This window comes from Cornus florida, unplaced genomic scaffold (assembly GCF_030987335.1).
Source record: "Cornus florida cultivar Cherokee Brave unplaced genomic scaffold, ASM3098733v1 CherokeeBrave_3.0.0_Hap2_Chr08, whole genome shotgun sequence".
NCBI classification, from domain to species: domain Eukaryota; kingdom Viridiplantae; phylum Streptophyta; class Magnoliopsida; order Cornales; family Cornaceae; genus Cornus; species Cornus florida.
In genome coordinates, this window is record NW_026775578.1 from 47,894,976 (window position 1) to 47,911,820 (window position 16,845).

Genomic DNA, 16,845 nt, shown 5'->3' on the forward strand with positions numbered 1-16,845 from the left:
CAGAACTATTTCTACCATGTTTGGCTGCGCGTGAATCATTATGCTCATTCCACGAATTTTTTTGAATCAATGTCAAAGCAATGACATGAAAAAAAATAGGGGTAAAATGCTATGACAAATCTTCCAAGTTTCACTCATATTAAAGTTGGACGAAAATTGTTGGATCATACACCCCCTATCAGAGTTAACGGTGGTTTGTTTTTTGGTTTTTTGACAGGAGAAAGTAATTTACCAATATACCCCTCCTTTGTTTAAGTAAATGAATACATCATTGCTTGGCTAACCCTTTCTTCTTCAACCGCGTGACGGTGACAACTACATGATCAGAAGAGGGAGAGTGGAATTGTTGCATATATACGTCTTCATCATATATATATATATTCATGGATTTATATAGTAATTCAATGATGTTTTGAAATCATACATGATTTTCGCCTTCTTTTACTTCTATCAAGTATGATTCCTATTTACCCATCTTTCTTTTCAACTATACTCTAGTTTAATCTGATTGGTCTTTCTCGGTTTGTCACTTTCCTTGAAATTTCTTTGTCTTTCACGTTTTATCTGTATTTCATTATCAAGACAAGATTATATATAAATTTTCAAAAAAACAAAGAAGAAAGATTATATATATATATATATATATTTAATTCTTCCTGGTTTTGAACTTTTGACTGGTTTCAACCTGAATAAATTTCTGATTAAATGGGTGTTGTTCCATACCTAATATGATTTCGTGTTTCTAATTTTTCAGTACCCTTTCTGGGATTCTTTCAAGTATTCAGGCTTACCTGGCTTTAAAGGGTATGCATTTCAAGAATTTCATTGAGAATTTTTAACGAATGTTTTACCGGTGATGCAATTGCTAGGGGGTGTCGAGGAGGTGCTGAGTTTACTGTTGGTAGCGGTGTTGGTGGTAGAAAAATAAGAGAACAGAAAGGAGGACGATCTCTGAGAAAGGAAAGGCGGTGCTGGTCGAGTTTTAGAAGAGAGAAAGAAGCTTATATGGACATTGTTTAGGCTTTCTTTCTTCTCTTTTTTAGGATTGCTTTCTTCTCTTTTTTCACTAGTTTAATCTGCGAGTAATAAAAGCAAACTTGATGGGGTGTTCAGATCATTTTACCCCCAAAAAAATTATCATACATATTCCTCATATATCAATTACCAAAAAGCAGGAAAGAATTGCAATGCAAAAGAACATATCGATGTTGAAGAGAGCATTCCCGTAAAACTCGGAACTCGGAATCCAGATACAGTTCAATCACGATGAGGAACCTTGATCAAGGAGGTATTTTGCAGCTAGACTGCAGTCCATAAAAGATGAAAAGGCTCCTATAATCAGTAAAACTTGACTACTTGAGTTCCCAAAGACAATTATCCTACAATTATAGAGATACAAAATGTGGCCCACTGAAGCATGAGGGTGTTGATGGCATATTACAATCAATAAACCACTGAAGGTATAACTACAACTTCATTCCATAAAAATATCCTACACAACTACAAAATACTCTTGAGCATTCCTAGTAGTAGTAGTATCTCACTTAAAAGCTGCTTTGTTTTAATGAGCATTTGGGGGACAGATGCTATTATATCCATTCTTGACCATCCAAACACATCTGTCTGCTTACTTCTCTCTTCCCCCTTCCACAAGCATTAAAAAGATCCAAATCACAGATTGACTGATTGAGATCTTTCTTCCTAGTTCCTACAGTTCAAAAGAGAGGATATAAGCTTCAAGAGCAAGAAACAAAGAACAAACACTTTTAAGAGTTAGAGAAAATTATTACACTGAACAAAAGGGAAGGGTTTGGATTTGAGCATTCAACCGATGCCTCGAGGGGACACAGGATCCTAGGGGAAGGGGGGAAAAAGGGTCCTAGCAGGAATAACTTCGAGCTATAATTTGCTATCCATAAAATTCTTTCTTTTTTCACCTTTTTTTTTTTTTTTGATTGGGGTAAAGTGTTTAAATCAATGCCACAAGAAGATAGCAAAATACTTAAATACTTCTGATTATCATTATCACGCTTTACAGCCTCGACAATTTCATTATGGGGCCTGTATCAGAGTGGTCTAAGACCAATAAGAATTTCCATATTTCCACTTAAGCATACTCCGGGTTCATCCCCAAAATGAAAATAAATAAATAAATAAAAAGGGGCAATAATTACCCATGAAACTTATTTGGAAGGAAGAATGATCTGAAACTACTGTTTATCATTAAATCAGTCCTTGGCGCTGCAAATCAGTGTACGTCTTCTTGTTGTAAATGTTACCCTCTCTGTCTTCATATTCCTCTTCAAGGTCAGGGCGCCATTTGTTCACTCCTGACCGTTCCTGTATTCTCTCCCATAGATGCTTTGCTTCCTGTATACGCGGAATGAGTGTGGGGTTTCAGACTTGACATTAATTAAAACTACAAGAAAGGAAGATGACTGCAATTTTCCAACTATCGATAATGGCGCAAAAGTAAATTTTACATCCAACATCATGCAGAAGCTCAAAAAACTCCCACACATAAGAACACGGGCCTTCGCAATGTTCTATAGAAAGTTAGCGAAACCACATATGCTTTTATGGACTCGAAGACCAGCTATTATCCAAATAGAACCTAAGATAAATGCTGCAATAAAGGGCCAACACATCATGTACATGCAAACACACACACACACACACACACACCCACACACACACACATAACACAAGTCCAACATTACAACAGTACCACTGATATGCTATTATTAATGATTGTAGAGATAAAATAGACACCAAAGTCATAGTTTTTCCTTTCTGAGAAATAACAACAAATTTAGTTGTTTTTGAAGAAAATAATCAATTTCCTATTTACAAAAGATGAGTTGAGGAAGTAACTATACAGGCAGTTACTTGTCAATGATTTAAGGACTGATTGGTTTTTAAACTTTCCTTCTTTCTTATTTTTCCGCCAAGTTTAGGGCTTGACAGAATGAACAGGTGGCTTGTAATATAAACCTGACTGGCTAAATAGGTCATGTGTCCTTGCATATCTCTATGTATAAGCGACAAGTGGAGACACACTTTAGATTAGAGATCAGTTCACACAATGAAATTTACTATAGATATATATATTGCATCCCAAAAGATAAGAGCAGGGACCGCATACCTCTATTGATGTGATTTCATTGAAATTCTTGGTATTTGGAATGCCAAGACAACGCATTCCATGCTGATGTCGCCATTCCTTGAAATGCCGCTCATAAGCCCTGCGGCCCCAATAACTGTGGTTCCCACATATCTCACACTTGAATTCCTGTAATGCGTTCAAAAGAAAGTCTTAAGAGTCCATAGAGAAGCACTATGCCACTGTCATCCAATACAAATGAAAGTGGTTGAAAATACAAGAATTAACTCCCCGAAATGACTTTCTAGCAGTAAGCATTACTATATCATGACACAATTTGATGCATCTTAATAATGAATAACATTAGTAGTATGACAAGCAAGAAACAGAAATTTTGATCTTTAATAAAACACATATAACAAGAACCATCATCTTCTGCTTCACCATTGGATCACAACACCACGCTTACCAAAAAAATGGCCCAAGAGGGGGGATTTTTCTCAAATTATAGTAGAATCAACTTTCCATTTCCTCTCTCTAACCCATTCTTTACCCACTACTGCCCAACCTATCTCCTAAATTTTCGTTACGTTAAGTCTAAATGTAAAAACATGGTACAACATTACTCTAGGTTAAAGATCTTAAGCCTTTACTCATCAAAATCGAGTTGTATTCACTTTAAAATTTCCAACAAACACCATGTGCAAGTAATAGCTTATCCACATGAAGCACCATCTTTTTGTATACTGCAAGTTCATGCTGTATAGGTTCGTATCCATCATCAATGAGGGAAAAATTACAAAGCAAGAGAGCATTAGATCGAATCAGTGCTAGATAACTCATGGTGCAATAGAAAATAAATAAATGTGCACTTCTAGACATATCAGAAAAAACATTGAGGGAAGATTTCTCCTTTTTTTGATAAGTGAAGATTATTTCTCTATTGATCTTTATTTATTTTTTTGAGAAGTGAAGATTTCTCTATTATTATACAATTGGAATTCATAATCAATCAAATCCTTTTGAGGCTCTATACATCAATTCTATAAGCTCACTATACATGTATAGCGATAAAGAAAAGATAAACCGCACAATATGAAGTGTCGTCGTTAAAGTAGCTGACAGATTAGTCTTGAACAATTGACAGTATGAACCACACGAAAGGACTTGGGACTAAATTTGAAGAAACAGGTCTCCTCAAAGCAACTAACAAAATTTGGAGCATGCAATTGAAAAACGTGTAAAAGAGTTCTCATAAAAGGCTTTAGTGTGGTGTTGTAGAGGCGAGAAGGAAGATGACTTCACAGATGAGTCGAGCAGAGAGGGTGTGTGAAGAATGTCTGATAGAAGAGAAGGAAGGTCTTATGAAAATCACTTTATGAACAACCAAATTGGTGCTATATATATATATATATATATATATATATATATATATGCCTTGGGGACCTTGGGGTTTAAGAAGAAGAAGAAGAAGAAACAATAAGGAAGAAAAAGTAATGGAGTGAATCATCCTTCAAACGGACGGTCAATGGGTCATTTAATTTAGTTGAGCAAATGTCAAAAAATTCAGCAAACGACAATGTTTGACAATAGGATATAATTTAGTCATTTGAGTGGTCTCATTTATTCAGTAACAGCAGGATTAACACCGTGGATGAATTGAAAACTTTTAGTAGTATATAGGGGTTTTTTGCCACTAGTGGGCTATTTGCAGAATGATGATAGTTCAAGGAGGTTTTTTGCATTTTACCCCAAAACGTATAATGCATTTACTTGTGTAGTACTTGTCTACGTACCCATATCCAACTTTTGGGCACATATCCCCGTAACCTAAGATTTGGAATTCAAAGAGTTCCGACACAAATACACACATGCCCACACCCAACACACTTATCGAAGTCCAGGTAATATAAGAACCAGGTCAGGGCAAAGGTAGGGTGGACTGTCTTGAACTAACCCCACTCTGAAGTCTGAACCCATGTCAGGTTTTGGTCCTTACCCTGATTGAGACCAGGTTGGGGGTGCTTACCTGCATATAAACGGTTTATTGCCATCCCTTTATCATTCAACTATCATTTTTAGACATGTCAATCCAAATGCATCAATGTGATATCCAATATAAAGAAAAGCTCCTTTCTAGATTAAGTACAATTTTTTTTTTTTTTTTTTTTTTTGACAAAAACAAATTGAAGGGAAAGGATATCTGCATAAGCATATAGCATTTAAGAAATATATATATAAGGAACAAATGTAGATTGACAAGAACAGGAATCTTGATTTACTGCAAAAAAAATTCATATTAATAGAAGAAGAGAAAAAATTAGCTCAAAGGACTTGTAAGAAATTTACCTGACCAAGGCCATGAAGCTTATATAACCAGTATGGTATAGGCTTCCCATCCCAACCCATTGGTAACTTAAGGGGATTATAAATCTGTTGTTCTTCATCATCGCTTTCCGTGTCAGCTTGTACCTCATCCTGAAGTTAAGAAAAAAAAAATCAAATTCAAAAGAACATTTTTATTTGACAGTAAAACAATCTACCTAATAAAATTTATTCAATAAGAAAAACATAAATATGTACCAAGACAAAACTTCATCTTATACGTGCAGTCGTGCACAACGATTACCAATTTCAGTCAGGGTATTAGTAAGTCCCGAGACAATGCAATTCATTAGTACAACTCGGTTTTAAAAGGTTGAGTTTATTACATACATTAAGGATAAGAAACACCCTACATCTGCTACTGAATAGACCATGCCAAATTATTGTATAATTTGGTAAAGTTTCGGGGAAAAAAGAGAAAAAACACTACCATCAAACCTTCTCTTGTAAAAATATTCATTCAACCAATTTGATAACCGTTTATGATGAGAACAAAAATATAATTACAAAAAAAAAAAAAAGAAAAAAAAAACTGTTATTAGTTTATAAGGAATTCTACAACCAATTCTACAAATTATTCATAACTTATAAGGTATTGTCTAACAACTGGATAACTAATCTGAGCACAATGCTTATCAAACAAGAAATCTGAAAAAGGATGTGCCAACAGTGATGCTACTCATGAATTGTAACAAGACATCGTATGTTATCAACTATTACCACATTATACATATGAAGCATGACAATGACAGGATATCACACAATACAGGCGCGCTGTGTCTCAAGAAAGTAAGGCATCAACGACACTCAGCACACGGCAATACTTATAAGTGACTATAATTTTTATGCTTGCAACACCTTTTTTCCTGAAAATAGTGCACTTGTTATTCAGAACATAAGCATAATGCTGAAAGGAAGAAGGAAAAAAAAAAAAAGGTAGTGGTGTTCCATGTTCGGTATGTACTTACAAAAATCTGGTTAAAAGTATTTCAGGACAAGCTATGTGTGCTAATAAATCAATGCTGTCTACACATACATAATAAAGAACTTGGGTATTAATAAAAAATGAATAAATGTGAATGTATTCATGTGAAGTGCGAAACAAATATGCAGAAGTGGGTTAAAGGGATGTGTAAAAATATTACAAAAATGGGGTAACTAGAGTAAATAATCTAAATTGGTTCACCTTATCAAGTGATTTTAATTGAAATCTTTATTCTATTTCAATTGACAGAAGAAAGAAGAATAAGCAGCATTGGTAGTGGCCAGCAGCATCAATACCCTATCTTGTGTGACCATTGGCATTGGACATCACTAGGAAACTCAAATTAATGCAGCTTACTGTTAGGTTTATGGTGGATTAGAATTAAGAAAAGTTGTAGGTTTAGGGTTTATAAGAGTAGGAAGAAGTTAAGAGGACTTGTGGACTGAAAAGGGATGGAGTTTGCTTGGTTTTAAACCAATTGGTTGTTGACACCATAAGCAAAAGATTCTGGACAGCAAGATTCATATGATTATGGTGTTATATTCAACGTTAAAAGAAATAACTAGGATTAATTAAGGGTTAAAATGGTGAAGTTTTGGTAATGGAATAAGGACACTTCTGGTTTTGTGGATAATAATTCAAGAATCGTAATCAAAGAGAAGAAAAAGAAAAAGAAAAATCTAGGAATTCCACCTAAAATTCCTTAGCAAACCCAAACCCCCCCCAAGGTTAAGGTTACAGCCATATAAGAAAAGGTTTCAAATTCTCAAACTCAACTCAATTGAATAAAATAAAATAATTAAAATAAATAAATAAATAAAAAGCTAGAGCCAGTTTTTAACATTTCGAAACTCTGTTCTTGAGAATAGACACATACTACATACTAAAGCTGCATTAGAAACATCAATACAGCAACCACTAAGAAAATATAAGAAACAACTCTTCCGTATAACTCTATGGAGGACGGGAAAAAGGGAAATAAAAAATACAATAAAATAATTTATATCACCTCCTCACGTTCTGCTTCCATTTCCTCATATGTCAAAGCCTGTTTCTTCTCAACATTTTCCTTTGTCCGCAAAATTGTCTGCAAAACGGGCATAATTTTTTAATATAAATTGCAGTCACCAGACTCCAGATAGGTTACATCTTCAATCATTCACAATGATGTTTCCACATGCACAGTGATGTTTGAATGGAGACTACAAATACACAAGAGGTGAGTAAATCATGGCTTCAATAGCCTTCCCTCCCTCCCTTGCTCTCTGTAATTATTAGTACAGCTAGTAAAACAAGGATTAAAAAATTACTTTGGACGCTTTTGATAAAAGTAGTACAGTATGCAGCAATCCTAACCTCATGCAGTAAGTCGCATAATTTTTCCATCTTGGCTTCCATCAAGGCAATTTCTTTAGAATTGTCAGCTTGTCGTGGAGCTGCAGCAATGCCATTCTGCTCTGACCTATGTAAACCTTTGGCAAAATGTTTCCTATCCAACTGTTCAAGAGGCGTGTGCTGCAGAAAAGGAATGGAGATTGCTATGAATATGCAGGTCAAATTGAATTCTTAAATAGAGAAAAAAAAAACTTGAGAATAAAGTGAAGTTGAAAAGCACTCAAATGGGAAATTAGGCCATATCCGGTGTATGAAGTAGATTGAATTTGTAAACCATGGTTTAGTTGCACAATTTTAGAAATTGAAACATGTTTGAGACTTGGAGTCTACTCCTAAAAATTATATTTTGAAAAATAAAAATATTAAACTATAGTACCAAATTTAGCCTTCATAAGAATGTTGATCCGTCTCATTCTTTTAGACTAACAAATCACTGTAGCAGTTGAAGGTCAAGCCACTAAGGTCTATCACCATGCAGGTCATTAATCCACAAGATCCTATGGAGCTTCAACGCGAGATCCAATAGATATTTCAGTGTCTAAGACCTCTAACCATTATATTCTTCTTGGTAACTATTTAAAAGTTTAAAATAAACAATGAATATGTAGTTCAATGAATACCAAAAGCTTAGGTTTGTATCCATTCCAACCATCCCAACACCATGCAATCAAACCCATCAAAAAATAGTTCCGATGGTTAAATAATTACAGTGAGCCAGCAATCGATTTGCAGGTCCAAGTGAACTTTTCTCCTTTTCTCATGCCAAGTATATACACCCCTTTAAGGGGCTAATCCCCGTTAAACTACCCTGAGAAACTTCTTAGTGCACTAGAAATAGTGTACCTATATTCCTTTTCGGACAGTTATGGAGTACAAGTCCACAAGTACGCATGTTAGACAAATATCAAATACCCATAGACATGTGAAATGCATAACATCAGGACCATTGAAATGTCAAAGTTCCATGTGACAGAGGTCCAATAATCAGTCTAACCATTTCTTTCATCAAACCTTGTATTTCCCCAATTGGCCATTTTTGGTCATATCTTGAGTTGATAGAGCTAGATGGCACTTTTCAAAATAAAGATCTAAATTATGTTCCAAGTCATGTACATGTATGAATGCCTATGTCAGATTTCTAAAGAATCTGTCACTATTACTCATTATTACCTAAACCTATCAATGTCGTCCATCTCAACCACCTCCAAATTTGTAGAAATCATTATAAGTGTAATATGTCAACTAGAACTTCCTGGGTACTGAACTTTGTGACTGAATTTAGCTTTAAGACCTATGACTAATTAATCAGATATAAGGTGAAAATAGCATATTACCCCATCATGAGCCCAAATCAAACAATTTCTATCACTGTACCGATTTTGATAGACAAGTTAAGAGTTTAAATCACTGTAAGGAGCCAGCCAACAATTACTCTAAGAAAATAAAAGATGTTAACTATACAAATACAAGACTGGTAAGGTAAAGGAAGGAGTGCAATTACCTTTGTAAGGAAAAGCCTCTCTGCACGCTGCTGAACAGTACCACCCGTCTTCAGTCCTAGCACAGCCAACGCCTACCAGGCAAATTATACAGTAGTAACTAATAGATAGAAACGGCACATAGAAGGGGGAAAAAAAAAAAAAAAACGTTCTTTCTATTCAAAAAGGTTTTCATGTTACAATCAACACAACCTATTTAGAGATACTAATGAGGCCCTGAAACATTTGTAAACACCCAAACCAAGAAATCAAGTTTTATTTTAATTTCTTAGATTATAATGTTCAAATTTAATTTAAAGATGTCTAAAAATTTAATAAATAGAGATGTTGATCCTGTCAGATATTTTGATACAGCGCCTGTATTTCATCAAACTGCATAAAATTCTGTAAAACTTCAATTTAGTCCCGACCAGGAATACAATTTAAAAGAACCAATTCAGAACCTTGACTAGGAGGGTCAGATCAAAGAAAAAGGAAGGAAGGTGCATTTTCATTTCTTTAGGTACTCAAGTACTAAATCCATATGCTTTCAGCTATCCTAAGTGGACACTTCAATACACATGGAATACCCAATTCATGTTTAGGCATCAACATCTATTAGCATTGTTTCATTAATAGACCTCAGTCCAAAATAACAAAAGCAAAAGCTCCCCAAAAGAACAAAAGCCTACCATTTAGACCATGTATGTAAGCAATGCACACACAAATAAGCTTGCCAAAGAAACAGACGCTCCAAGAGTAAATGAATGCCCAACTTCAAGACTCTAGCAAGACAAGAGTCTGGGAGCCACTAAACTATAGTTGGTTCACAACACTGCTGTGTGTGTTAAAATTAGTGCATTTAAAGAAAAAGGTATTTTCTTCTATCCCTGTTACCATTGTTTGGGAAAAAAAATTACACAATGGAACCATTTGCAATCACAGCAGTTCCCTCCACTATACCCCAACAACCTACTCAACTAACCATTCACTGGGTACATAGCATGTGGCGCTCTAGTATGTAATAGATCCATCCTCAGTTTAAATCCTTTATGCTCCTTTTCGTAGGAGGGATGGAGGAGACATCTCTAGGAAAGGGGTGATGTCTCCCTCACTTTTTGTTTGGTTAGATGGAAGGGATAATGGAAAGGATGGAAAATGTGACACCTTATTTTGTCTGATAGAAAGAAAGAGAAGTAGAGTTTTTATAATTTTGTAGATAATTGAAGGCTAAAAATGACATTTAAAATTTACAGATTAGTTTTTCTATCTTTTTGTCCGCTCTTGCGCCCAATTATGGGTGGGATGAAAAAAGGTGGGTAAGAGGGATGTTTCATCCCTCCTTGCTTCCTTCATCTCTTCCCTTCCTTCCAACCCAACAAGGGAATCTTCTTTTATCCATACTCTCTCTTCCACCCTTCCTCAATCCTTCCTTCCAACCAAACATTTAATTAATCCAAAAAGACCATAAACTTGGAAAACGAAGGCTTCAGAAAATGAATTTTGGAAGTTTGAATAACTGAGAACAACTAACTAAAAGAGTATCAATAAATTGCACTACTAATTACAAAGGAGTACCCTTACCTCCTTTAACTTCTCAGGTCCAACTTCCACCAACTCTTCAACTGTGCTGTAATAATCAAGATCAATTACAGTAGGCTGAACTGGAATGGGTCCATTTTCTTGACCCTCATTCTCCCAACCTTGTACCTTGCCATTAGCCCATTGCTCCTCGAATTCAGTTATTACCTGCCACGAGACAGAACTTTCAGAAAATAACACATGAAAAAATATCTGAAACTGAGAAAGGCACATTCCAAGAGTAATTTATATGACGAATTTGTCTTCATCTTCCATATGAAAAACCACCCCAACCAATAACATGAAGTCAAGCTCACAACACCAAGCTAGCTGTTCCAAAGTCACTCTTTTTCTCAGTATAGAGTAGTAATTAAGCTTGTGGATTACTAGGTGATTACTTAGGGAAGTGAAAAGATACTATTAATGCTGAAAGGGGGTTCTAAAGTTTGTCGAGGTGGGCAAACAAAGCAAGAACAAGTTCGCCGATGTCAATGAAGCTAAAGGAAAGGCCACACGTGAAAGAAAATATGCCCGCCCTTACATTAAAAGTCCTTATTAGATCTTGTAAAAGGACAACCCACTTTTTTATTTATTTATTGTAACAAGTCTTAATCAATATAATTTCGAGATGTTATCAATTCACAAGCCATTCTTCAGGATTTTCCTCAATTTCTTTTTAGAAATCTAGGTCCCAATGGTGATTGGAGTGGCTCTAGGCTATCTTACTATTGTAAAAAGACTATTTTCTGAATTTTGTTTGCTGCAGTTAGTCACTGTTGATGCAACTAAAAGATTTTAATAATTCCTCCTTACTTTAGGATTTGATATTTTCTCCATCAGTTGAAGAAAAAATTGCAGGAAAAAGATATGCCATGGCTACAAATAACTAGCCACTTAATAACAAAACAATACAACTAAAAGAAAAGAGTTCTTCTGCATTTGAACCTTTGAGAAAATTCTATCAAGATCTTGCAAGGGCTCTGTCCGCTCAAAAAAATGCATTAAATACCCCATTAGTTTGTCCAAATACTCCTTGTATTGCCTGAAACCAAAGAAAAAAATAAAAATAAAGATCTTTAATCATGCAAACAATTGAAGGAACATATGAGATTTATTGCTATGTATTTGACCAAATAGAATCATCCGGTTCCTACAGAACCGGTCATTAAAATACCCCTAAGAGGGAGATAACGCTAATAACATGCATAAGCAAACTGAAGATGTAGCCAAAATAAATCGCTAAAGCAAACTAAAAATAGGATGAACCATCTACATTGGGATGAAAGAGAGAAAGAGAGGGAGAGGGAGACACAGAGAGAGAGAGAATTTTACCTTGTTAACTTCAGTTTCCGATGAATCTTATGTGGTTGTGAAAAAACGTCAAGGTAAGCAGAGTACTCAATGGGCTCCCCAAATTTAGAATTGATATAAACATTATATAATTCATGCAAATCTAAATACCGTCCAAAGGCTTCCTGAAAAAGAAATTTCAAATAAATTGAGGACCATGAAACATGAATTTCATAAGACTACAAGTTGAATGATAAGGCACACTACTGCCATGGTTCGGTTAAATGCAAAAGATAAAGTCTCAACCAAAAAAAAAATTAAAATGAAAAAAATTGTCCATTCAATACGGGGAAACATTGCACTTACAAAAGCAACTACAGGAACCAGCTTTACTTTAAAGGCAAAGCAGAAGGAAAACATCACTGACTATAATGAACGAAATATAAGCTTAATCTGATGTGCAATATGAACCAGAGAGAGAGAGAGAGAGAGAGAGAGAGAGAGAGCTAGTATAACGTCAAAATTATGGCACTGTGATAAATTTTTTCTCTACTAAGCATGCCTAACTTGCCACTCAGCCACAACTCAAATTGTATCTCATCCTCTTCTACATGAGAAGTCAAGTGTCCAACTCCCCATAGAATCAAAATAAGGTTTTACGTCACGGTCAGAGAAGCGAATGCAGTCTCAGTGTAATGGGCAAGGGGTGTAATGAGCATTACATAACTGTACTAGAAGATGCGATCGTGAATTTTTCTAGATGTTGCAAACCATCGGAAGCTGTGATGGGTCAGCCAAGTCCCTAATGACTAAGACTAGTATGATGAGATCCAAATTCCAATATATCGGTGAATATCAGACTTGGACTTAGCCAACTTCATTACGACTCAGCCTATACATAAAGATTTGCCGAGTCTCAAAACCATGGGCATAGCTGGTGTATGACCCTAACCTACCAAAAAACAAAGAAGAAGAAGAAGAAGAAGAAGAAGAAGAAGAAGAAGAAGGAAGGATGTCTATTATAAATATCCATCAATTATTAAACTAATTATGAAAGTAGTTCAATTTATTCACAAATTGTCCGTTGAGGTTTAATGCCATATCACAAAGTGATAATCAGGATTCTTAAGGGGAAACAAAATGAAACAGTAGTAAGTTTATCAAAATAGAAGTCATGATGCTGTGCAACAAACTAGTTAACGTTAAGATATGGTAATTGCATCATTCATTACACTTTTGCACAGTAAGCATAGAGTTACAAAATTCATACCTAAACATTTTTTAACAGCATTATTGATTTCCAAATGTCATCATGCAGAGTTTTTCCAAAACGATGTTAGGCATTTTTTTATGTCATAGTGCATATAGTCCAATATTGCATGTCATATAAAATCAGAAGATAATGTAGTTTGCACATGCACAGAGAAACATGCCGCAGTGCACACATATGCACACACATACAGACCTCTCCACTGAACTCGATCCGTGGTTCCTCTTTGAGTAGCTCCTCGTACTCCTCATTGGCATCGACAACACGTGCAGCAGAATGACGTCTATGGTACTCACGAATCTGGACATATTACAATTATTGCATTAAGAATTGGCATATAGAAGCAATTCAGATAAAGTTCGCACATGAAAAAGTAGGGATATAAAGATACACAACCCCTCTCTCACATCTTCAAGTTTTATAGTAAACCTAAGTGACTTGCTGAAGCAAACCCAATAGCTAATACTTTCATAAACTCAAGTTCAAATATCTTTCTATTTTATACCTAAACTAAACATCCAATTATCAAGAGATTGAAATCAATTTACCTCAAGTTCAAGTGACAGAAGTACAAAACCCTAGATATTATATAAAACCAGTGACAAAAGTACAAAACCCTAGTGATTACCTCTTTTAATCTGTCATAAAATGCACTAAACACGTTCGTTCCAGTGGCTGTCTGGCCTCCAAGAGCAGCAATCTCATCCTTCCTCGCATTATCTTTGTCATCGTAAACCTCAATCTGCGACAAACCCAATAATTTACGCAAGAGGAAGCACTCAAATATACTAATTGACCATTTTAATACCAACTGGTGGTCAGGAAAATGAAAGAACTGCAAGGAAATCAAAAAAGGAAACAGGTTTCTCGGAAAACAAACACAATGGAGAAGAATGAGAAAACTTACGACTTTGTGCGTTGTCGAGGTAATTTGGTGGATCATCTTGCGAACACGGTGGCTCTGGAAGAGGCGATCCTTGCTCGTTGCTGGTTCGTTCTGGAGATCCTTCACGATGAGTCTCTCTAGCCGTTCGACTTCTTCGTGACCCCCACGAGTCACCTCCAGTAGGGTCGACGACATCCTCTCTCTCCTCTGGATTAACCTTTGTGAAACCTAATAGGAGAAGACCCCCCTCTCCCTCTCTACTCTTCCTTCTCGCTTTCTCTCGCCTGAAGTTGCAGTGAAGGTTGAGGAGAGTGTGCAGATGGGTGGGCACCAGCCTACCAGGGTTTGGGGGAAGAGGGATAGGGTCTTGCGAATTCGCGAGCTTCAAGACGGTGAAACACGGTGTCGTATTATTTACAGAATAAACCGTGCTTGTTTGAGAAGAAATTATTCCGTGTTTGGAACCAACCAGATTTGAAATTGGAAATATTTGAAATTTTTTAATTTCAATTTGAAAGGAAACAAATTTATTTTTGGGCAAGTTACACTAACCTCCCGATTTTGAGCAAATTATAGATAGATAGAACATTTCGCCTTTTGACCTCCTCCTTACCATAGTCTAATTTAATACTAATAGTTTAATATAAATAATTCGTCAAACCAAAAGACTCTAATATTAATACCCTTTTTTTTCCTTCTTGTAAACACTGATAGTATTTTTGTAAAATTAAATAATATGAAATTGGTGTGAAAATTGACATTTTGCATTTCAATGGCATTTCATAATATTTTTGTTATTTCATATCAAAATATAAATTTTTTGATGTCTTTTAACACAAGAAAACAGTAACTTATTCATTTTTTGAATTTTTCACATGCCAAGTTCTAAGAGGAGGTTAAAGTAATAAAAGTCAAATAATTTATCTAGTATATAATTTATTCAAACTTTAAGAAGATCACTGTAATTTCTCCACAAATTTACTATAATAAAGTTTGAACGTGTAAGAGTCTCAAACCATTAATCACATTCATATTTAACGGATTGAAATACCAAGTAGTTTTCCAAATTTACAAAGGAAAAAATAGGGTGTCAATTATATTATCTATTGTACCAATCAACAACTTATGGATTATAGCTAATGTATTATCACGACATAAAAATGAATAAATATAATATAGAAAAAATAATAATTTGCTATCTCGCTGAAAAAGCATATCGTTAAATGCACTGTATACCCTTTATATTTTGTATTAAAAGTGTAAGTTATGATTACATGCAGCTTTGTTCCTTAATTCTAAATCACACAATTCTTCTCAACAGATATCGCTTTCACACTGTCTTAAATTTGGGATTAAAAAAAATATAGTAGATATTTTAAACTAAAATTAAACTTCCTACAATTCCAAAAAACCTAACATTATAAATTTTTTTGAATGTCCCCTCAAAAAGCAATAGGAAATTATAGGTGTCTCAAACTCTGACTCAGATTTTTCAACGATGGGTATCATAATATCAATGGTGTTGTAGTTTTATACAATAAGTCTACAATGGCATGTTCTTGAGCTTTATACTAGACTACCATGGTTCTGTAAAAATACAATTAGGCTCGTTAATTGTCCGCTTTGAGCCTGAGCCAGCGCGGTTTTGCTCTTGAGTTTTATTCCAAAAGACCTCATACCAATTGAAGATAACATACTTACATATAAGTACTTCACCTTTCCTCTACCCAGGCAATGTGGGATTTGTGCACCCGTATCTCGCCAGTGTGGTAGTCTGACAGTGTATTAACTTCCAGAGTCATCCGAACAATATCATACCATGTGGTGCAATGAGTCGTTACATTAACGGTCTATTGATCTGAATACACACAAAAATTAAATCCAACTGAATCATAACATAACTCTAGTCTCTAGCATATATGCTGTACTGACAACACTTTTTTCTCATTGATAGCTCCACATAAGCGTTTAAACAAACACATCGATGGATGATCCAAAAGGAACCAAAATTGATTAATAGCAATCCGAAATCCAAAACCCGAATATCAATATATACTTATATGTATATGAACATATATATATATAAATATATATATGTAAAGGAAACAGTAACGTGGAAATTTAGAGTGAGAAAGATGATGAGTACTGAAAGACTTTTGGGGATAGGAGGGATGGCCTGTGCTGAAGGAGTGAGGCAGAACGAGAAAAAGCAGTGAGGTGGTGGTGGAGGGACATGGCAAATGCCCTGGCAGCTTTTCTAAGCAACGCCATTTTGTGTGTTCTCTCTCTAGTTTCTACATGGTTGGTTAGAGAGAGCATTTTAAGATTTGCACTTCCAAGTAGACCCGTCAATGGATCGGATCTCGATTAGAATCCGGTCCAATTAGTTGGATATGAATTGAGTGAAAAATTCGATAATCCGATAATAATCCGAATCCGTTAATTTAACAAATCGGATATGAATTTGGGTTA

At 35.2% G+C, this 16,845-nt stretch overlaps 1 protein-coding gene across 1 annotated transcript; it reads right to left on the reverse strand.

The window, feature by feature from the left end:
- Window positions 1-1,202: 1,202 nt before the first annotated feature.
- LOC132271626 (splicing factor SF3a60 homolog) lies at window positions 1,203-14,778 on the reverse strand. The gene is made up of 13 exons (XM_059773074.1): window positions 14,395-14,778; window positions 14,116-14,229; window positions 13,683-13,787; window positions 12,260-12,402; window positions 11,873-11,969; window positions 10,931-11,095; window positions 9,370-9,441; window positions 7,830-7,988; window positions 7,483-7,560; window positions 5,453-5,581; window positions 3,146-3,292; window positions 2,175-2,370; window positions 1,203-1,708 (listed from the first exon to the last, which is right to left on the reverse strand). The coding sequence occupies exons 1-12, from the start codon at window positions 14,566-14,568 to the stop codon at window positions 2,224-2,226; spliced, it is 1,530 nt and encodes a 509-aa protein (XP_059629057.1). The 5' UTR covers window positions 14,569-14,778; the 3' UTR covers window positions 1,203-1,708; window positions 2,175-2,223.
- Between the last annotated feature and the right edge of the window lie 2,067 nt (window positions 14,779-16,845).

Coding starts and splice junctions, on each gene's coding strand:
- LOC132271626 (XM_059773074.1), bottom strand. CDS start 14,568: ATGTCGTCGACCCTACTGGAGGTGACTCGTGGGGGTCACGAAGAAGTC. Junction 12,403..13,682: donor GGATCGAGTTCAGTGGAGAG/GTCTGTATGTGT, acceptor TTTCTTTTTCAG/GAAGCCTTTGGACGGTATTT. Junction 7,561..7,829: donor TATGCGACTTACTGCATGAG/GTTAGGATTGCT, acceptor CCCGTTTTGCAG/ACAATTTTGCGGACAAAGGA.